The sequence below is a fragment of the Rattus norvegicus genome, chromosome 2, assembly GCF_036323735.1.
Source record: "Rattus norvegicus strain BN/NHsdMcwi chromosome 2, GRCr8, whole genome shotgun sequence".
In the NCBI taxonomy this organism is placed as follows: Eukaryota; Metazoa; Chordata; class Mammalia; order Rodentia; family Muridae; genus Rattus; species Rattus norvegicus.
In genome coordinates, this window is record NC_086020.1 from 141,465,150 (window position 1) to 141,487,539 (window position 22,390).

Here is a 22,390-nt window from a genome sequence, read left to right on the forward strand (position 1 = left end):
TTGCGTTGTTGGTGCTGTCTCTGTAGGCATCAGTCTTTAACATTGAGTCTCAGAGAGTAAATCTGAACTATACAAGGACATCACAATACCCATCTGCACTGCTTAAAGGCACAGGCTTTCTGGTTCTTGAAAACAGGACTGGAGCCCAATTCAGCACCATCTCCGTGTGGCCTCCACCGTGCTGGAGAGGGAGCGTTCTCTGGGATATGTTCTGGTGCACACATGGGTCTCTCTCACCCAGGATGGCTTCACAGTCACTTGCATTGTCCTTCAGTTGTTGAATTTGTTCATGAAGTGTAGCTAAAGCTTTCATTTACTAAAAAGTAAAAAAAAATCAAAACAGTGTTATAATCTTACACAGATCCTTGATTTTTAGGAGTTTTGAGCAGTGCATTTTGATCTCATATTATGAGATAAGAAATTGGGATGCAAAGACAGGGAGAGTTGGGCAAAGGCATACAGCCAGTTGCTTGCACAGCCATTGCCTGACTCTCTGCTTGGTGTGAGGTTTCACCTGCAGCAGTTGTCTTAGCCTGAAGAACAAGCACTCAGTGGACACAGACACTTATTTAACATCAAGGATGGTGTCGCTTTTAGAAGTACATTGCACACAGAAACAACCCGTGTTGTAAGAGAGGGCACGGCAGCCTAGGGAACCCTTAGCAGATCCTTAAGTTATGACTGATCCAAAGAATGAGGAGGGAGCTTCAGCATGGGAAGGAAAGTGGCCATCATTTGACCATGATAATCAGTAAATCTTTAAAGCTGAGTCTGAGAGAATGCAAGGACACCAGAACATATCCCAGAGAACGCTCCCTCTCCAGCACAGTGGAGGCCACGAAGAGATGGTGCTGAATTGGGCTCCAGTCCTGTTTTCAAGAACCGGAAAGCCTGTGCCTGTAAGCAGTGCAGATGGGTATTGTGATGTCCTTGTACAGTTCAGATTTACTCTCGGAGACTCAATGGTAGTAAAGACTTACTACCATTGTCAATAATAAGTACTTTTGTGTGCTTTTATAATTTTCATGTATTTTATTAGAGTATATTAAGTGTGCACACAGTAAATTTTGTTATGACATTTCCATACATGCACATAACACACCCATATACTCCTCTTCCATGGCCCTGGTAGACTCTCTTTCATTCTCAGAGTCGATGTGTCAGAGAAATGGTTCAGCAGTGGTCTCTGTAAGCTTGGATCTCTCACCGAGCATGGCCCTCTCTGCTTCTGCCCACTCTCCTTTTAACACCATCGTTTCACCTCTGCATTTCACAAAAGCTGGGCTGTGTTTATAGCTCATTAGCTTTCTTTTTCCAGTCAATCTTCTATCTCCATTCATCCAGTGATGATCACTTGACTACTGCAAAAAGTGGTGGTGAGCATGGGTGTGCAGTGACTGTTCACACGGAGGGAAGGATCGGAGACAGGTTACCTGCATGTGATCCAGCAGTGCAAGGCAAGAGACTGAGTGTGCTCTCAGGCTATGCAGGAAGGAGGACTGGGGACAGGAGGAAAGGGAAGAGAGAAGGCAGGGGGATAAGGCCAAACATGATTGTATCATTCATTCATTAAATGCTGTCTGGATGCCAGACACTCAGAAGCATAGGGTACATTTGAACAAAGCAGATTTCCCTCTGCAGTGGGTTTATATGTTAGTGAGGTAAGCAAGGATGCAAGCAGCTGTCATTAACACGGCTCATGGTGTAGACGATGGCAAGCTGTGCAGGAGGAGGAGAGGGCTGTCAATGGAGTGGGCACATGGGCCACAGCCATCTAGACAGGTGAGATTCCAGGACGGGAGCAGTGACTGCTCAAGGCTGCGAGGCCACAAGCCATGCAGGTCTGGACAGAGGCCAGACAGAGCAGAGGACCAGGGCTTCTGTGTACTTCATGGGTTTGGGTTTAAAGACAGCGAGAGGCCAGTGAGTTGGCAGTGGCGTGGGCTGCCAGGAGAACACCACAGTATCTCTGCTAAAGACAAAGCAGATGCTTGTGTCAGGAGCATCTGCGATGCTGGACGTCTGTGCTGCAGTTACTTCAAGAGACGGAGATTTAAACAAATGAGTAACAACATGTGTTTTAATTTATATTTAGTTTTTTTCACCATCTTATTACTATTCTAGCTAGTCTTTAATCCTCATTCACCGTTTTTGCTAAAAGGGAGAATGCAGCTTTGTAGCAGCTGTGGTTTCTGTTCTCTCCTGTGTCTTCAGTTATTAACTGAATTGAAACCTAGGCTTCAGTTCTGCTTTCAGGAAATAGATAATGTATCTACTACTGATTTCAGAAGAATGCTCCTTAGAAATACTGTGTTCTAATGTCATTGTTACATTTTCACCTTTTTTAAAGGTATGGGCACAACGCAGGAGAAGCTACACATAATGCGGTGGACTCGGCTATCAATGTTGGGGTCACTGCCTACAATATTGACAACATCGGTATCAAAGCCATGGTGAAGAAAACTGCCAAGCAGACAGGGCACACTCTCCTTGAGGACTACCAGATCATTGAGAGCCCTCAGAGGGAAAGTCAGGGAGGAGCAACGAGCACAGAAGGGACAAGAGATGTGGAGAGGAAGATGGAGGAAGAGAAGAAAGGGGCAAAAAAGAAAGATAAATAACAGGTGTTCTGGGAGTGACCCGCACCAAAGCCTTACCAGATGGAGGGGTGTGGAGAGGATGTGGATTCTCCACAGAAGAACAGCATCTTCTGTCAGTTCATTCCTACCAAGTGACTGTTGGAAGTTTGGGGCATGTATCCACTTACAAGGAAAATAATCAGTATTCTTACATCTGGCTTCTAGACATATGCAGTTTGTAGTCTCAGTAAGTTTATTTTCCCTTAAATGTGGCTAAAGTATTTTTGCAGTTAAATAAAGCTTGTAATATATGTGATTTAAACCTAATGTCCATCTATTTTTCTATGTGCTAGCCTTCAGAAGGCACAGTAGGAAACTGCACATGATCTACAGCCCCCTGAGCTCTGGTCTTACCAGGAAACGACTGAATGTCGATGCCTTTCTTTTGCACTAATTGTGGGTCTTTTGAGATGCCCAGCAGCATATAAGCTAAACAAAACTGTGATCTTAAAGTTTGTTCTCAGATGATGTTCTAGAAAATTTTCTCAAATGGGGAAGAGCTTGGCCATGAAAGTGCCTTGAAGCTCTGTAATGTTTCACTTACTTGCTAGCTCTCCTGCCTCCTAGGAAACCAAAATGGCCTTGTAGTTTAAACTGAAGAAAATGCATCTTTAAGTCTTTAGGGTTGAGGCTAGGCACTATTTTGATAGAATGATTTCTATTAATTCTTCGGGAATTTTGTACAAATATAAATGTGTTTTGATTGTATCTCCCTACAACCCCCAGCTCCCCCAGGTCCACACCTTACCCCCCTCCCAGCTTCACTCTCTTTTGTGTGTTTGTTTTAAATAATCCAGTCTGTGCTGCCCATATGATCATGGGTGTGGGGCCATCCACTGGAGGTTGGTTCATCTGCCACGGACCTTGTTCCTCAGAAGCCACCAACTGTCAGTAGCTCCTCAGCTGGGCTGGGGCTTGTGAGACCCTGCCCACTGCAAGCTGGAGTGCTGGCTGGTTTGAGCCTGTGGAGGTGGCCTCAGCTGCTATGAGTGTAAGGGTCCTATTGTACCCAGAAGATGTCAGTTTATCCATGCCTCCTGGACTTCTGACTCTTACAGTCTCTCACTCCTCTTCTTCCATGTTCCCTGAGCTTTATGGGAGGGGAGGAGTGTGGTATAGACTAGGGAATTTTGAAATATGATTAGTATTCTCTTAAAATTTGAATTGATTGTTAATGGCATTAAATCACTTTTTGATATCTGCTTCTGTAAATTTTTCCTAAATTTCTGGAAAGTAAAACACAAACATTGCATTTACTAAGTGTAATGTATCTGTCAGTCATTAGAATTTATACTAAAAGCCAGGAAGTGATGAGAGAATCCTGTCTTTACCACAGTAAAGAACATGGTACCCTTTGGTGGGTAGTCCCCACTTCTGCAGAACACAGGATGGACATTTACCAGTTTTCTTTTAAGTTACAAATATATACTTAAATACTCATGGCATTTTATTTCTGTTAACTTTAAAAGGCTGATACTGGTTTTTAAGGTTTTTGCCTGTTGTAGTCATTTCTGAACCTGTAGTTGGCTAGCATATGGATTTCATTTGGAATTGGTTAGTGAATGTGCTTTGCGAATAAAATGGTTTCTGAATTGCTGGGCCTCAGGTGTATTCACTGGACTTATATTTCAGGAATATAGAACTAGTGGGGAGGTTTTTTTCTTATAGGCTAAGGACAATGTACTAGTTGTTGAAATGGATTGTCAAATACCATCCAGTCAGTCTCTGCTTTCTACAGGTTTAAGAAACAGAATGGTTTGAATAGTTTCTCTAGACCAGGTATCTGCAAGCATGTTCCACTGACTAAACCCACTAGACACTTGTTTCCAAAAATAAATTCTTATTGGGACAGTTATACTCACTGGGCATTTGCTATGGCTGCTTTTGGCCAATACACCTTTGCATAGGAAAGCAGCTTCTGTAAGAATATAGTGCCCTCACACTGAAAATACTGACCTCTTTACAGAAAAGTGTACTGACCGCATCTTCGATTAAAGAAGGTGACACTTCCATCTCCATAGAGTTGGAGCAAACCACACTTCACCATTCAAGGTCCTTAAGGAGCCCTATTACATAGGCATAGTTAAATTGTTGGCCATTGGAGAGTAACTTTGTCCATCTTGTATTTATTCTCCTTAAGGTTGTGGGCTCAAAGGAGCCAAAAGTTCCAACTTCCTCACTGCATGCTTAGTTACAGCAACTAGTCCCATCTTCTACGTCATCTCTAACATTAAACTCCTCTGGTATGCTCAAAAAGGAATTAGGAATAATCAAAGATATTCTGTGAATCTTCAAGGGCTTTGGGAGCTTTGTCAGGAACCGAGTACTAGGACTATCTATTAATATTGATTTTATTTCTGTGTATATGCAAGTCTTCATGTGTACCATGTTTGTGTAATATCTGTGAAGACAGAAGAGGGCATCAATCCCAACCCTGGAACTGGAATTGCAGGCAGTTGTGAGCTTGCCCCGTAAGAAAGGAATTTCAGTGCAGAAAGAACATGTGGATGCTGCACGTTGATTAGCCTATGATTTGTTGAGAAGAGTGGGAAAAGGAAAGCTGGGATATTTGCTGTTTCTTTTCAGTGGAGGGATGCAAGAATGAGGGTAAAACAAGATGTCTGCTTAAGAGCACTTTCTGGAACCCAGAGACTGAACACGTGGAGAAAACTAGACAGTGAGGAGAAAGAAAACATGGAGTGTTAGGAGGTACCTCTCATGTCTAACCATTAGTACAGAGGAAAGGAAAGTTCGTGATTCAGCCAGCATAATCCTAGCACAGGACACTCAGCATCTTTGGGGAATCCCAGGGTGGCCATTTTCCTCTACTTGGTATCGGATGTCATGCCCAAGGTGGGTGCAGGGCACCTGAAAGGGAGAGCCAGGGGGAAGAGGTATTCCAGGGTAAACAGGCTTCTAGACAACCCACAAACCCATTAACCACGAAGTTTATTCATGGGGAAACCTTGTTTTGCCTGTGTGCATGCCTGCTGAGACCAGAACAGGATGGTCCAACATCCATGGAGTGCTGGAAACCAGCGTCCTCATCAAAAGCTGTGTGAGAAAGACAAAAATGTAATGTCTGATCAAAGAAATAAGACAAATCTCCATTTTAGAAAACTGGTAAATCACTTGGCAGAAATCTGAACTCTTGGGTCAGTACTTCTTGAAGTCAAACGTGTTGACAGTTGCCTCGTTTGCTTGTCCTTTGCTTATCAGTTGTGCCCTACCCATTAGTGTTAGTGTGAGAGGTCCAGCTCTGACAACTCAAAGTGAGGCACAGGATGCCTTTGTGGTCGGAATGAATACCCAGTGGAGCCCTCACTCGGTGTGCTTGCCTACTGACATGACTGGCTACACACCCTTCTGCCGAAGTGAGACACTACCTTGATGAGGTACTTTGGATTGCGTTGTCGTTTTCTTGGGACCCCAGATCCATTTCTAACAGCTCAAGTGCTCATCTCTGCTGAGCCATTTCAACTGCTCTGATCAGTTCTTAACAGTTGTCTGGATTCGTGAATTTTTATGGGGACAACTCATACACATGGGCAGAGCCTATCATCTGCCTGGTAAAAGATGAGGGAGGAGACAGTTTTAAAACTGAGACGTCTCAAGAGTAGAAGGCAAAACATGATAAGCAGGTCAGTGCACAGAGCTGCCCAAACTCCAACGCAGAATTTCAGGCCTGAAAGATCACAATCGTCAAAGTTCAGACTATCTTTTCAAACTCTAACCTACTGAACTGAATCAAATGAAGTCACTCTTAAGCCAGCAGCCCTAGAGGGTCGGGAAAAGTCGGATATTCTGAGCACAACTCACTGGCTCAGAACTCTGGCCTTGCAGAGGGACTGTTCACAAAGGCGATACAGAAAAGGGGGCGTCAGAAAAGGTGCACCCCGCCCTGAGACTGTTTTACACCTAGCTCCTACGAGGGCCTGCAGACATGAGCAATACCCTATGACGTCAAGCCATGACTCCTGGCAACGCATTTTCCTTTAGGGTTCCTAGGCGTGCCCAGGTCTTAAGCTCTAGGTAGTACACAGGGGAAGGGCGCGTGGGAGGTCTTGCGATGGGAGAGGGCCACGGAGACACTTTCGAGGGGGTGAGCACAGACCGCCTGAAGCTGGAGCTGCTGGAGGAGATCCACATGAAGTGAGTAGGCCGTGTGGGCTCCGTCTCTCTGCTAGGCTTCCCCCGTTCTGAGGGGCAGGAGCTCTGATGGCGCGACAAGGCCCCTTTGCATGGGAATTAATGCAGTCTCACTAGGCATTCACTCAAAGCGGTGTTGATGGAGGGTTCTTTGTGTGTGTTGGGGAGTCGTGCTGAGGAGCTTGGTGTAAGGGGTGGCGTGCAACAGATATGTGCAGTGCCCGTGGTCCCCAACAGAGGGCGTCAGATTCCCCCGGAATTGGAATTCCTGGCACTTGTGAGCCTCCTTGTGGGTGCTGGGAACTGAGCTGGGTCCTCTCTAGGGCCTCAGCTCTTAACCACTGAGCCCTCTGTACCATCCCTGTTTACCTTTTATGTTTAATGGAGGCCGAGGAAATACAAGTTTTCCTGTTTTTGTAGATCAAATGTAGAAGAATTGTCTGTTATCCTGAAGAAAAGATGCGATTGGATTTGAACAGTTCTGTGAAATCCATGTTTTTCTGTTCCTTTTGAAGAACTTCAGAAACCCGGACGTTTTTGTAAAAATGAGCTCTGGGCCTCTCTATGATTTTAGAGAGAGGCTAGGATGGAGGTGTGGAAGTGTGGGCTCGTGACACTAGGTCAGAGTTCTGTGTGCCATTGAGCTGTATCCTATGTCTTAAATGATTTAGGGGGGTGGGGGTGCTAGTTTATCCTGGCTTGGTGACAAACTTGTAAACCCAGGTGCTCAGGGTAAGAGGGTGTGGGGCTTGAGGGCAGTTAGGGTACACAGGACACTGTTTCAAGATGAGACAAGGGCTGGGGATGCCTGAATAGCACAGCATACGCAAGGCCCTGGATTCAGTTCTTCGTATGGGCAAAAGTAATACAGTATTTCGTGATAGGATCTTGAAAATCTCTGAGGGTTTTAATTTTGTTGTTTGTTTGTTTGTTTTCCACAGGGTTTCTCTGTGTAACCCTGGCTATCCTGGAACTCACTTTGTAGACCAGGCTGGACTCCGATGCAGAGTCCGCCTGCCTCTGCTTTCCGAGTGCTGGGGCTAAAGGCGTGCACCACTATGCCTGCCGTTACTCTGAGTGTTTTGAGTAGCTATCCACGGGCCTCATGAACGTCAGCCCCCGATGTGACCCCTTCAGCTCTTCTTAGTTTTATACCAAACCCAGAGCATTCTTAGTACAACCTTAGTGTTTCAGACGCAGTCAGGGTGCAGAACAAGTGTGTGTGAAGTCACATCTCAGCTCTGTCGCCCAGGAACTCTAGGCCCCAGTGTAGTTTCGTAGCCCAGCCCATTCAGTCAATATTCAGGGACAATAACTGCCACCCCCGTGTCATGTCCACTGAACTGTGGGTGGCTCCCTTTGGTTTGGTTTTGTTTTACGTTTGTTGTGTTTATGTGGTTGCACATTCACAGTGCATGGGCACAGGTCTGAGGGCTGAGGGCTGAGGGCTGAGGACCGGCTAGTGGATTCCCTCCTCCCACCATGTGGTTTGCAGGGATCAAACTCGGGTTTTGTGGCTTTGTAGCAAGTGCCTTCTGCTGCTGAGCCATCTCGCCAGCCTGCACTGCCTCTGGATTAGACATTCACACAATGGGCATTTGGAACTATTTGCTGGATGGACAATTCTCTCATCATCCTGTATCGGGGCCACATGGGCCTCACTCATGTCTGAAGTGAGCATGTCTGAGTGCTTTTGACTTTTTAAATTTTTAATTCTGTGTGCTTTATTAGTGCCTCTCACATCTGTGTTTGGGGTTATCTGCTGTTACCTATTACCATAGCTATTCGTTATGCTAATATGAAGCTGGATCCGGAGAAGCATTTAACAGTGTCATTGGGGTCATATTGAAGCGCACGCGCGCGCGCGCACACACACACACACACACACACACACACACACACACACACTGGTTACAGGAGATTCTGGCTTTGGTGCATTTTACCAATGTCTAGAATTGATCTTTCACAGTAATTTGGGCCTGAAGTATGAATGGGTTGCTAGACATTATCTCCTCACATCGTCTTTAACTGATTCATTATTAACAAAAATCTTCCTAATAACAGGGATGTCGTGCAGCTCTCCACACTTGAGATACGGCATAAGATAGCAGAGCTGGAGGCCAACCTCAACACTGACCTTGCAGGTATGCAGTGGACGTTTGCGCACGGGACTCAGGCCTGCTGGCTGGTGTGGGTGAAGTGACGCACACTGAGTAAGATACCAGTGCTGCTTCTTGGTGGCTCAGCAGTCTGCAGTGAAGGTTTTCAGAGGCTGCTTAAGAACGCTAAGCCTCTGACTCTATGTTTTTCTACCTTGTAAGCTCAAGAGTATTCGCCCATACATAAAGTTTAGTCATATGACATCAGTATGTGGTTTGCCTAGTAATAAAATGTCACAAATTTATTTAGTTATGTGACACCTATGTAATTTTCTTAGTAACAAAATGTCACAAGTCTCTTTAATCAAGTCCCAGCCTCTTGTGTCTTATTGGACGTAGACCATAATTAAAATCGGGGCTTGTCTGTTTTAATAGAAAGAATATGAGGAGAGGGAAGGGGTATCTCACACACACACACACACACACACACACACACACACACACACTTTTTTACAATTTGTCACATAGTCAATCTATGAGCACACAGATATTGGCCAAGATTTTGTCACGTGCCAATACATCGAAGGATATTTGTTTCTTCCTTTAAAAAGAAGCTGACTGATGATTGGGAGCAAAGGTCAGGCTAAAATCTTCTTGTGAGGAAAAGTTCTCTGTGAGAAGAGATGGGAAGTGGACATGTTTGAGTGACCCTTGGAGGCAACGAGTGCTTGAACTCAATGCTAGGCTTTTGTTAGGGTTGTGGGAATGGACTTTGGTTTTAAAGCCAGTTTTTCATCTCTATTCCTCTTGGAGAGCCATAAATAGACTTGTAGCCAGATCTGAGGTAAAATGCAGTTCTGTAAGTTAAGTAACCAATGGTATAGTTAGTCTCTGTCAACTTGACACAAACCTATACCTCACTCAGAAGAGGGAATCTCAGTGGAGGAACTGCCTCCATCAGATTGGCCTGTAGGCATGTCCATGATCACTGATCGCTGATGGATGAGTGACAGCTTAGCCCCTGTGGGCAGCACCATTCCTACACAGGTGGGCTTGGAGATGTATAAGAAAGGTACCTGAGAAATCCAGAGGGACTGAGCCAGGAAGAAGCATTCTTCCATGGTGGTTTCTGCTTTAAACTCCTGCCTTAAGTGCCAGCCTGTCTTCCCTCAGTAGCTGTGAGCTGTAAGTTGAAATGAACCCTTCCCCAAGTCACTTTTGTCACGGAGTTTTATCATTGCAACAAGAAGCAGATTAAAACAGCAAGCTCCTATGAAAGACTAGTAGTTGGAGAACACCGTTTTAGCTAAGGCTCTAATAGCTTCTGCTAACCTCCATATGTATGCAATTACTGGCCCTGTAGGAGCAGCCTTTAGCCTCATTCACTCAGTTACGTTGGCTGGGGTGTCCTCAGGGACCTTCCTAGGTATGGGAAACCGCCACATTTATACTTATGTCAGCACACAGGACAGTCCTGGTTATTGCTACTGTGTAGCAAACCACCCTCTCATAAAATCAGTTGTAATCCAGCGGTTGGCTGGGGTGGCTGGGTCCCTGTGGTTGCAGCCCGGTGCCACCTGGGGTTCGGCAAAGGCTCCAATGAGCTGGTCATCCAAGATGACTTAGGCAAACAGCTGGAGTGTGATGTCGAAGCCCAGCTGGGTCGTCTGTCAGGGCCGCTCTTTTGTCTTCCACTCTCTCAGAGTATAATCCAGAGCAAGCGTTCTAAATGACAGGAGTTAAACTGCTGGGCGAGGAGAAGGATACTTCCGGGATGGTGAGTGGGGAGAGCCACCGTATGCCATTGGAGAATGCAGTCATGGGCTCAAGGGATGGAGGCAGGTGCACTGTCGCCCGCCATCCATCGCTTTCACAGGCTGGGGTTGGAGCTTAGCGCAGAGCATTGGCAAAGCCTGGAGCTCAACTAGTAACAAAGGGAAGGTCACATTTCACTGTGCCCTGTGTGAGATAGCCCTTCCAGAGGACCCGAGTATAAATCCCAGCACCCACACGGGGCAGCTCCAACCTCCTGTAATGAGAGATGGATCCATCTCTTCAGCTGACTTCCCCCATGCTCCCCCTGTGCAGTAACACACTTCACAAAACAGTGGTTTTCTGAGTTGTGCTCTTATCTGTCTCTTGCTGTATCTAATCTGCTTGATAAGTGGATTAATTCACAGGTGAGAGAGCAAACACAACCAGTTTAGAAACAGGCTCCTTGAAGCCCTTTGGCATCTGAATTTCACCTCAGGCCTCAGCAAGGAGACAATAAAATAGTCATCCGCTTCTTGTTTTGTTTGTTTGTTTGTTTGTTTGTTTGTTTGTTTTGATCTACTTTTACCTGGAGACAGGAACTTTGGCTTGCTGAGGCTTGGGGACCGTTTCCACCATCAGGGTGTGAGGTGGGAAACAAGCTAGGTTTGCACAGTAAGGTCCTGATTGCCCCCTCCACAATCACACTCACTAGGCAGGGCATTGGCCTCCAGGCAGCTGGAGCTCTTCTTCAGGGTCACAAGTGATGCCCTGTGTGCCAAGCCAGTACTCAGGTTTTCCTCACCTTTGGCCTGGCCCAGCATCGATTAGAAACTTATCTTTGAAACACTCTGTTCTCTTGGCCTCTGGGATGTGAACCTCTCAGCCTCCTATGCACTGAGCACTTGAGGTTTCTAAAAAAAAAACAAAACCCAACTTGGAATGCCTCAGGCTTTGCTCCTTTCTTCTTTAATATGTACACCACGTTGGGTAATATTCTTTGGTTATGTGGGGTCAATGTCACCCTTTATTGATGACAGGCCTGGGGCCTCCCCTTTGAGCTCCACTGGATTTTCATTTGTAGTTGGTCTTAATTCAGAGCCCTTTGGTTATCAGGCCAAGTCATTAAGGGATCAAACACTTTTAGACTGGCCTTAGCAGTGTATGCTAAAGTGTTTTCATAAAATTCAATTTTTCATGTTTCAAAACTCGGAAAAGAATGTTATTGATCTTAACCTGGCCCAATACTTAAAGGTGTAGCATTAGAGAGAATTGCATTATTCGTTAGGGGAAAAAACCCCACAGATGCTGGCTGCCATTGTTAAGATGTTATCTGTTTAAAAGTTGTAGTCATGCCAAAAAGAATTGCCAAAAAGAAATGAGTGTAGTTATTAATTAGGAAGAGAGAATTATTACAATTTTCAGTTTGATGATATGATATCCAGGGTTTGCCATGTGATCAGTGAATATTTACACAGATACACACACACACACACACACACACACACACACACACACACACACACACTGCTCTGCTCAGACTGAGGCACCGAGATCTGCCCTAGTCAGGGCCAGTTGCCAGGCTCTACCTGTGAAGGCAGCATTGGCTGTTGTTAGTAGGCCTTGGGGTGACCTAGCTGGGAAATTTAGAGGTGCAGAACTTTGAACAAACTGTTTGATCAGCATTTCCCTTAAAACTGCTGAAAAACTCCATCACCCATAGAGCCGAGGACTTGATGGCTTTAGCTGTGTGTGTGTGTGTGTGTGTGTGTGTGTGTGTGTGTGTGTTTCTCAGCCTGCGTTCAAGTGGTTCTCAGCCCTTTGGAGTCAAATGACCCTTTCATGTGGGTCACAATATCATATATCCTGCATATCAGAGATTTGCTGTTATGATTCATAACAATAGCAAAATTACACTTATGAAGTAGCCATGAAATACTTTTATGGGGGGTCCCCACAACATGAGGAACTGTATTAAAGGGTCCCAGCATCAGGAAGGTTGAGAACTGCTGCTCTGTTCCATTCCACGGTTCTATGCCTGTTTTTGTGCCAATACCATGCAGTGTTTTAAGGGCTATATAGTATATATAATTTGAAGTCAGTCTTAAACCTCCAGCTTTACTCTCCATTTAAAATCGCCACGGCTCGGGGCCTTTTATGTTTCTATGTGAATTTTTCACCGTTCACTCACACAAAGACTTCCTTTGGAATTTTGATGGGGGTTGTGTTGTGTCCGCAGATCATTTTTATAATTAAAGTCTACAATATTGTTTCTGCCAGCAGTGAGCACGGTAGGACTTCCGGTGTCTCCTTTGGTCTTAAAGCTTCCCCCTTAGCAGTCTCTCACCTCCTAGTAAAATACATTCCTAGGATTTCTGTTTTCTTTTGTCCTTGAAGTTACTGTGAATTCCCAGCCAGGTCATTAGAACTGATTAGAAAGTCGTTACTTTTTCTGTTTGCCTTTGTTTCCTGATACTTTGGTGAACTGTTTGTTGTGTCTTGGATCCACCCTATCAGCTGCCACGCTCCTCTGACCTCGGCCTCCCCTCTCTGGTGTTCCAGCTCTGGCTTTGAGTCCTTTGTTAAACAAGAATAGAGGGAGGGAGCTGTCTGTTCCTGCTTGCACAGGAAATGCTCTCAGTTTTTCTGCACTCAGCCTTGTTGGCTGTATGCTTTATTGTGCTGAAAAACGTTCTTTCTCTTGGTGGTTTCTTCTGTGCTGTTGTGAAGGGATGTTTTGCTTTGTCAATGGTTTTTTCCTGTTTCTATTGATATGACCATGTGATTGCTGTTCTTCAGTCCGTGTTGTATTGTATGCAATGATTTGCATATGTTGGGCATGATAACCTCATGTCTTATCCCTGAATCTAATGTAATGTCCATTGACTATGAAGTAGAGCCTTGCAATACACTCCCAGCAGATGCCTAACTTCCACCAATCCAAAAGCCAAGAATGTGACCAGACAGTGTCCAAGGCTACCATAGAATTACTCCACTTTTCTGTATCCTACCTATCCATGGACGTACCAGTACATTAGTAAATAGCTTAACTTATGGCTTTCTTAGTTCTGTAACTTATAGCCATGCGGAAACACATCTATGGTAGGATGTAGCATATTATTAAACGGATGAAATATGCTCACATAAATAAAAACTTAATTATTTTGGTAGCATTCTTATCTATAAAGCTTCTGTTGTCGTGGTGCAAATTGGGAAAGACGGCTCACTTATGTTGTCAGAGATAGAATTGCAATCTACTTGGGGTCAGTGGCATCTCTTCAGTAATTTGGGGCACCTTTCTTCCTTTTCCCTGATGAATCTGGTGCAGCGACTCTGCACTTCAGCTTGGGGGGGGGGGTGCATTCCAGTGGTGGAAGACTGCCTGTGCCTAGCAGCGCAGATGTGGAGTATGGTCTGCGTCCTGGTAACAAGGTCCCGTCTGTCATGGTGATTGTTTGCCGTTTCACTCATTCCCCTCAGACTCCAACACTGTCGGATTCTGGGCTTCAGCTCAGTGTGTTAAAGAGAAGGGGAAAACAAGACACCACGTTTATTTTTTACAAAGCCCAACTTCAAGGTGCTGGGCTATGAAGTTGGACAAGGAACTTTCAGCTCTAGGCTGTATTCATTTACGTCAATTCTTAGCTCTACTTTTGCATCTATCTATCTATCTATCTATCTATCTATCTATCTATCTATCTATCCATCCATCCATCTATCTACCTACCTATCTATCAGTGTGTTTTTGACACAACGTCTTGCTAAGTAGGCCTACCTGGTTCCATATTCCCAATGTACCAGGACTGGCTTAGACTCTCAGGCCCCAGAGCACAGGGCTACAGTGCGCCATCAAGACCAGCATTAGCTCTAACATCTTAGAAAATGATCTTCAACCTTTCCCAGCCTTGATTTCCTCATTAGTAGAATGACTAACTTTTCAAATATGACCACTGCATCAGTTAACACCGAAGTGTTCCCTGTAGCAAGTACGTAAGTGGTAAGACCAGCTTCAGACATTGGATGGGATACTGGAACTCTTTGTTAGGGTGCTGTGTGGATGTTTCAAGGGAAGAGACAGGCTCCTGATACCTTCCCCCATCCCTAGTAGAACATACAATAAGGAAACAGAGAGTGAAGGATAAACAGTGGCAGGAAAAAAAGAAGAACAAGATGTACAGGAGACACAGAGGCTGTCCCGAGTTCTGGCAATGAGGCTGTCCTGAGATAGCAAAGAGACTGAGAGATGGCGTGAGGGTGGGTCTAACCACAGCGGTCTAGGAAATTCTATCTTAGAGATAAATATTTTAAAATGATTTCTTTTCTCATTCACTTGCTTTACTCATGAAGTCAGGTAGTAACGATGGACAATTGAGTTGGTTCATGTATTGTATATGTGTTTACATGTGGTGCAGGGGTGGGTGTACATGTGAGCGATAGAGGCCAATATATGTGTCTTCCTTGATCATTTGCCATCTCTTTTTATTTATTTGCTAAGTTTTTTAAAGGCAGGGTCTCTTAAGGCAGATCTCTTACCAGAGGTCATTGACTCTGTGTGTGTGTGTGTGTGTGTGTGTGTGTGTGTGTGTGTGTGTGTGTGTGTTGGGAGCGAGGGAGGCAAACCTGCTTTAAGAATAAAAGAAAAATACTCAAATATAGTGTGATCGTGGCTGACAGGGTCTGTTTGTCTCTGCCCCTCCCCCAGCTCTGGGATTGCAGAAACCCACTTCTAACCTCATTTTTTTTTTTCCTTTTTTTTCGGAGCTGGGGACCAAACCCAGGGCCTTGAGCTTGCTAGGCAAGTGCTCTACCGCTGAGCTAAATCCCCAACCCCTCTAACTTCATTTTTATGTGTTTGCTGAGATCTGAACTTATATGGCATGGCCTGAACCATCTCCCGGCCTTGATTTGTATTCTTTTAGCAAACAAATAAGTGGCATTGGGGGTGATCTCGCTCCCCCATTTTTATTCAGGCAGCGAGTGGAAAACCCGATACGAGACCCAGCTGGAACTGAACGACCAGTTGGAAAAGCAAATCGTGTCTCTGAAAGAGAAAATGGAAAAGGTCCGTGGGAACCCTTCAGGTACAGACGCTACGGTCGGTGTGTTGTGGGGCAGAGGGGGACCTCGGGAATGTCAACTGTTCCTTTTGCTTTTCTGCAGATAGACTGTCTTCCATCCGTGTCTACGAAAAGATGCCGGTGGTAAGTATAGGGGGCCTAAGTGAAAAGAGTCACCTGGGGAAAGTTGTACAGAAGTGTCAGGGCTATGCAAAACCTGAATAGAGTTCAGGGGAGCTGGACAAAGACCAAGGCCTTCAGGCTAGTCCGCCCCATAAAAGCCAGGCCAGGTTGGAAGGCAAAGACAAACACCATGGAGTTAAAAAAAATAGCCAGGCTGGCTAAGGACTTGGAGGTACCCGCTTCTCCCCATCAGAAGAAGCCCGCCGAACACTGAACCGGGTCCTCCACTTTCAAAGTGTGTGCATTCTGTTTCCACCTTAACACATGTGTAGACAGAGGTGTGTACACAGGAGCACTCACAGATACACAATACACACAGAATCAGCACAGCCACCATGTCTGCCCGATGCTGACAAAGAGCTTCACAGAGCCCTCTTCTCAATGTTGCCCACTAGCATCCCCTCCCTCTTTAATGTTCCTTTACAGCCCAGGTACATCCCAGTCACATAGTTTATCCTTTAATAAGGCCCATTTTTTGTTATCCTTGTGAATTTATCCTTGAAAGGAGGATTGAAAAAAAGTCTCTCAAGTCACGACTCATGAAAGTCCTCACTGCCAAGGGACAGACTTTCCTTAGAGCCCATGCTGAATTTTTACTTGAAAAACAACTGAGACAAAAGCCTAAGTGATGTGCTGAAAGGGAAAAAGGCACTTAGGGGGAAGAATATTAATACAATTCTCAGCTGAGTTTGTAGGATCAGTATTGTAATAGTAATTATTTTCCTTAATTAAACATACGAGGTATGTAAGCGAATCTCCTTTGTCAGACATCGAGTGAGATAAAGCTAAAAGCTGTCTGTAGCAGGTAATACTGAGTGTAAACGGAGGCAGGGCTTGCCCAGGTCCACCCAGCCTAACGTGGACTCAGCCACACTCACCCTCTCCAGTCCCGCCACACAGAGCTAACACTCGAGTTTTCAGCAGCTACTGGCAGAGCGATATGTACTTTTATAGGCCCCTAGGGTTTTTCTGTTTTTGTTTTTGTTTTTTTGAGTAACTGTCATTCCTTAGTCAACAGTACAGAGAAACTTGTCATTTTTGTTAATGACAAATTGAGGAAAAATTAGCCTATTTTCCTACATTTCTGTTACCTCTGACCTAGAATATTTAAATGTCTTTGAAGGTCAGGAAAATACCCTTCCTCCTTCTCTCTGAAATTGGAAAAACCAGACTTTTCTCTCCTCTGGTGGCTCATGTCGCCATCTTGTGGCACTTTTAGATATGGCTGCCTTCCTTAGTTTACAGGGAGAATTTTAACAGGAAATATATATGTAGTGTGACCTGTAAAATACTCCTCAAGGAAGCAAACTGGCTGGTCACCTGCTTCTCCATGCCTGGACCTTGCCCTCAGAACGGCTCTGTAGCTCATATAAGGAACATTTAAGATTTAAGCATTTCTTCTTGGTGACATAGAGAAGAAGGTTTCTGAGCAGCAAGGATTGGGAATCTGGTAACAAGGATCAAGAAACAAGGCCCGTGCTCATGGAAGTGTTCTTGCTCACCAAGAACTGAGCAGCAAGCACTGAGACCTGAGTGCTGTTGACTCAGTCTCTCGATCACCCATCCCTAAGGAGCAAAGACAGGATGTCTTAGTTTTCAGAAGAAAGGACAGAATTGGTGTTGCTCAGACATAATAATTACACACACACACACACACACACACACACACACACATATGCGTGTGATATATATATATGTGTGTGTGTGTGTGTGTTAAAATTAGTTTTTTTGGGTTGGACTACGAATACAACATCTCAACATTTCTGACTTTAGAAAAGGTTTATCTTACTCTTTTATTTTTGAGTATGAGTGTGTGTCTGCATGGGTTCATGGGTAGCATGCATGTGCAGTGCCCAGAGAGGTAAGAGGGCACTGGGTTCCCTGGAGCTGGAGATCCTGCGGTTTTGAGCCTCCTGATGTGCATGCTGGGAACTGGACTCCGGTGTTTTACTACAGCATGAAGGACTTTCCCCAGCCAAACATCTCTCCAGCCCCTCCCAGTTTGTGCCTGTCTTTGTCATGAATCATCAGTCTTAAGGCGCAACTCCCACCGACATACTCACAGACTGATGCCAGTTAGCCTGAGTGCCAATTTTGTTTCTACAGCCCTATTGACAAGCAAGTTCACGTTTTGCATAAGGTGTACTAAGTGGCTTTGTCAACTGTATCATGAAAGGATGAACAAAGGAATCTTCAGTTACAAAAGCAGGATATAGAATTCCCATTGTCCGCCTGGCTATGGTAGACCTATGATCATTCCATGCACCCACTAATTTGCATTCTCCCCGAAGATCAGAGCAGTTTACTTGCAGACGGGTACATCAAACCAGAGAGAAGTTAACAAATGTGCTATATAGTGTAATAATTAGGTTTGTCCACAAGGGGGCACTTGTAAGGTCAGTGTGAAGAACCTTCTATCGGGGCTGAGGGGTGTCTGGGTTAACTGAGTCATATTGTTGTTTCTCTCTCTTAAAACCTGGAGCGGGGTGTTTTAATTTGTAGCTAGCTCCCTACCTCTGCCTGTTATTGCTATTGTTGAATTCTTCAGTGCAACAATTAACATTAGTTTTGAGAAAAAAATAGGTGGCTGTTAGGGCTTCTTTTCTGCCTGGGATGGAGGAGTAGGCTTTTTTTCTTCTTTTTACTTAAATCCTGAGTATATTTTACTTCAGGTATGCAAACACAGCCCTGCAGCGCAGCCTTTTCAAAGCAAATTAAAGCAAAAATGCAGGTGGAAAATGGTTAATTAAAATGCTAAGAAGCAACTGTTGTCAAAACCAGTTCCTCATAGAAGCAGCGCGAAAGCTTGGTGTCTATTTTGGGAATTTCGTCTCCAGGAGCATCTTTAGCTGTGGTTTGTCTTTGCTGGACAATTTTCTGGTTTGTGTCCATTGATTTCTGCAAACAGATACACCAGCTTGGGAAAACCAGAAACATTTCCGTCAGTTTATTTCAGAAAGGTCAGGGCCTCCTGTGGATGTTGGCACAGGTCCACCCTCTGATAAAAATCACTTCCCAAATATTCAGGTTAGTAAGTTTGTCATCAGGAAAAATCAAAATCCAGAGTGGACCCTAACTTTATTTTGGAATAATTTAGTACTTTTCAAGGATTTCTTTTGCTGAATAGAGTAATTATCCTGTAGTGGTCTAGGCTCTCGGATATTTGATGACAGTGGTGTTCTAGAGAAATCCAGAACAAGGTCTTGGTTTCTCCAATGCAGAACTAATTTTGATGCTGGTCTAATGCCCACCGGACTGCTGAGCAAAGCTTCGTGTCTGAGCTGTGCTGTAATTTTAAATCAGTGTGTGTGTGTGTGTGTGTGTGTGTGTGTGTGTGTGTGACTCGTGCATGAGAGGGGGCAGAGCTCATAGCAGGTAGAGGAAGGAAAGTAAAGATGCAGCCCGGGACCCCCCATCCCCCGCCACACACGCACAGCTGGAGCCTGAGAACACGCCTTGTTCTGTGTGGGCTGTGTGGAGGCAAGGGACAGGAGAAGGTAATGGAGGAAGTCAGGGCAGGACGGAACAGACGACTGATCCGAAGCTGCTGGTTAACATGGGAGATGAGCGCACAGTCAGATGGGGAAAGCAGTGGATTCCTAAGCTCAGACAGCAGGGTGGGTGGTCTATCTCAAGCCTGGTTTGTTTAAGGATTCCTAGTTTGAGTGTGGATTGTCACTGAAATGGCAGCTCTGCTGTGCCTCTCGGATAGAATGTTCTCTTTTAGCCAACACTCTGCTGTGGAGTAAGCGAGGGGGACAGAGGCAGAGCAGTGTGTGCGTGTGCGTGCGCGCGCGCGAGTGTGTGTGTGTGTGTGTGTGTGTGTGTGTGTGTGTGTGTGTGTGGCCTGGACTCTGACAACGCTTTGTTTTTTATTTATTTTTTTCTTTTCTTTTTTTTTTCGGAGCTGGGGACCGAACCCAGGGCCTTGCGCTTGCTAGGCAAGCGCTCTACCACTGAGCTAAATCCCCAACCCTGTTTTTTAATTTTTAGTGGAAGACTGTAGTTTCTCAGTTTTGGATTCGTTCTTATATACCCTCCCATTGCCAATGTAGGCCCTTGATTTTTTTTTAATTAAAAAATTCACAATCTCTTCTCATCTAGTCCAAACCAACAGCTGATGTAAAGTTGGAAAACCACGCTTAGTGGTTTTTGACAAGGAGCGTATTAGGATACAAATTTCGTAAGTGAAACCATAATGTTGGTTTGGTGAAACTGAGCTTGAAGTGTCAAGTAAAGATCGAGGATGGACACCCAGAGCTCTGCTTTTAGATTTGGCTATGACATCAGATACCAGAGAAATGACAGCATGTGTGACCCTGGGAACCAGACCAGAGTCTGATTCCAGTACTCCCATTGGTCAGTGCCATACCTTTGGGATAATTAATAACCCTCGTGCTGCAATTTTCTCTACATTAAACAGAAAGATGGGCTATCCCATGACCTGTGATGCAAACCAAATGAAGTCATCTATGGAAAATACATATATTTTGACTTCTCTTTAGATCCTATAAATCTTTACTTTTCCCTAGAAACTTCCGTGCAGAGACACAATTCTGAGTCTTAGTTCAATTTTGGAGACCTTGGGACGACAGATCTAATTTTGAAATAAATCAAGAAGGGGCTCAATGTAATTCGCCACGCGGACCTCAGAATCTGACAACTATTCTATGTAATTATTGCTTTACCTTAAGGATGCCTGGTGCAGCCCATGGACTCACAGTTGGACTTGGCTCTGGGCAGTCATTCTCTGGGGAAGATGTTAATGATTTTTAATTGTTTCTTAGAACCACAAGTACATAAAACTCTCTGTTTGCATTTTCAGGAATCTTTAAACCTATTACTTAAACAACTAGAAAAAGAAAAAAGGAGTCTTGAGAATCAAGTGAAAGATTATGCACTTAAACTGGAGCAGGAATCAAAGGTTGGTTTAATTCCGTATGAAGCAGTGTTCTTGGAGCTGCCATTTATTTCTGGTATTTTCTTTTAAAAAACTATTTATTATTTATTTATTATTTAGTGTGTGTGTGTGTGTGTGTGTGTGTGTGTGTGTGTGTGTGTGTGTAAATTTCACATCATGCACCAAAATCTCACTCTTCTCCCCCCCCCCTCATACCCGCCCTCTGCCTTTGCAACTTATCCCACTAAAGAAAAAAAAATCTCCTTGTGGAAGCTGTTGTGTGTCACAGTGTGTCACACAGTATATCCTTTGTCCACACTTCTTTGTTTTCACATGTTCACTGCAATGAGCCATTGGTCTGGTTTGATGCCTCTGTCTTCTGCTACTCTATTGATACTGGAACCTCACTGAGACTCCTCTCAGATACTTTGTTGTTGTCATGGAGATGCCGCAGCTTTGGATCTGCAGGACCGGCCCCTTCATGTGCTCCGGCAGTTCACCAATGGGGTAGCTGTTGGACTGGGCCAATTTGAAGCCCTGGATCTGGGCCTGAGAGGTATCTGAGCTGGTCAGCCTGGCAGCTGTCCCTCACCCCCACACCAGGGTGAGCTCTCCGGTACTGCCTCAGTAGTGCATCAATGCCACAGCCTGCAAGGGGCAAAGCCAGCAATCCTGCTCTCATGCCCTCAGGGCCAGCTTACCCCACTTCCATCCCCAACGCCCCGACTTCCACCTATGCCAGCAGGGCCAGCTCTACCGTGCTGCCTAGGTGAGGTACAGGTACAGGGTCTGCTCTCGTGTAAGTGTGGCAGCCAGTGAGGGACAGGACTAGTTCTTCCTTTTTCATGACCCTGGGGCTTGCTTTCCCACAATGCCGAGGTGAGGGGTGAGATCAGTTCTGTACAGCTCTCAGACATCAACATGGCCCCAGGCAGCAGCCAGACCAGGGAAGTCTGCCTTGCCTTTGGTGGTAACACCCCCATCCCCACCCCCTCCTGCCACACACACACACACACACACACACACACACTGCTGCAAGGCCATGGACCCAGACACAGTACTAGGTGGCCACACGGGCCAAGACCTTACCTTTCCATGGCCTTAGGTGGCAGCACTGGCTACTCACATCAGGCTGTTCCTCACTCCCCTCCAGTCTCCAGTTCTGTCTGTCTCTCTTCACGATGCACACATCCTTCTGCTTCCCTTCTCTTTCATCGCTCCACCACTTACTTACATCATAGTGGTGCCTGAGGTCTCTGGTGTCTGGGGTCATCTCAGGAGTGGTCTTAGGAATCCCATGCCCTGCCTGTGTGACATCATGCAGGGTGTCTGCCTGCCCAGGCCATGTGGCACCAGGCAGGGCTTGTCTCTTCTTAAGGCTAGCATTTTCTTTCTTTCTTTTTAATTTTTTATTGTTTTTTTTGTTTATTTACATTTCAAACATTATCCCCCTTTGTGGTTTCCCCTTCAAAAACCCCCTATCCCACTTGCACTCCCTATTGCTTCTATGAGGGTGCTCCCCCACCCACTCCATTCTGCTAAGCTGGGGCATTAAGCTTCCGTTGGACCAAGGGCCTCCCTTCCCCTGATGCCAGATAAGGCCTTCCTCTG

At 45.2% G+C, this 22,390-nt stretch overlaps 2 protein-coding genes across 18 annotated transcripts in view; both read left to right on the plus strand.

The window, feature by feature from the left end:
- The window catches only part of Spart (spartin), a 26,619-nt gene extending 22,380 nt beyond the window's left edge, over positions 1-4,239 (plus strand). For 3 of the 4 annotated variants that reach the window (XM_006232367.5, XM_006232365.5, XM_006232366.5), the window contains exon 9: positions 2,351-4,233. In XM_006232367.5, coding sequence (XP_006232429.2) covers positions 2,351-2,621 — 271 coding nt within the window. In that variant the 3' untranslated portion in view covers positions 2,622-4,233. Of the gene's footprint in view, positions 1-2,350 lie in introns of all 4 variants that reach the window. The other variant, NM_001106433.3, reaches the window with a different exon arrangement.
- Positions 4,240-6,612: 2,373 nt separating this feature from the next.
- Ccdc169 (coiled-coil domain containing 169) overlaps positions 6,613-22,390 on the plus strand; it is a 29,564-nt gene continuing 13,786 nt past the window's right edge. For 8 of the 14 annotated variants that reach the window (XR_010063641.1, XM_006232368.5, XM_008761003.4 and 5 more), the window contains exons 1-5: positions 6,613-6,791; positions 8,853-8,932; positions 15,610-15,720; positions 15,800-15,840; positions 20,705-20,803. Coding sequence is in view for 10 of the 14 variants with exons in the window: in XM_006232368.5 (XP_006232430.1) it covers positions 6,709-6,791; positions 8,853-8,932; positions 15,610-15,720; positions 15,800-15,840; positions 20,705-20,803 (414 nt within the window). In the remaining 4 variants the exon portion in view is untranslated. The remainder of the gene's footprint in view (positions 6,792-8,852; positions 8,933-15,609; positions 15,721-15,799; positions 15,841-20,704; positions 20,804-22,390) is intronic. The other 6 variants (XR_005500341.2, XR_010063642.1, XR_005500340.2 and 3 more) reach the window with 4 other exon arrangements.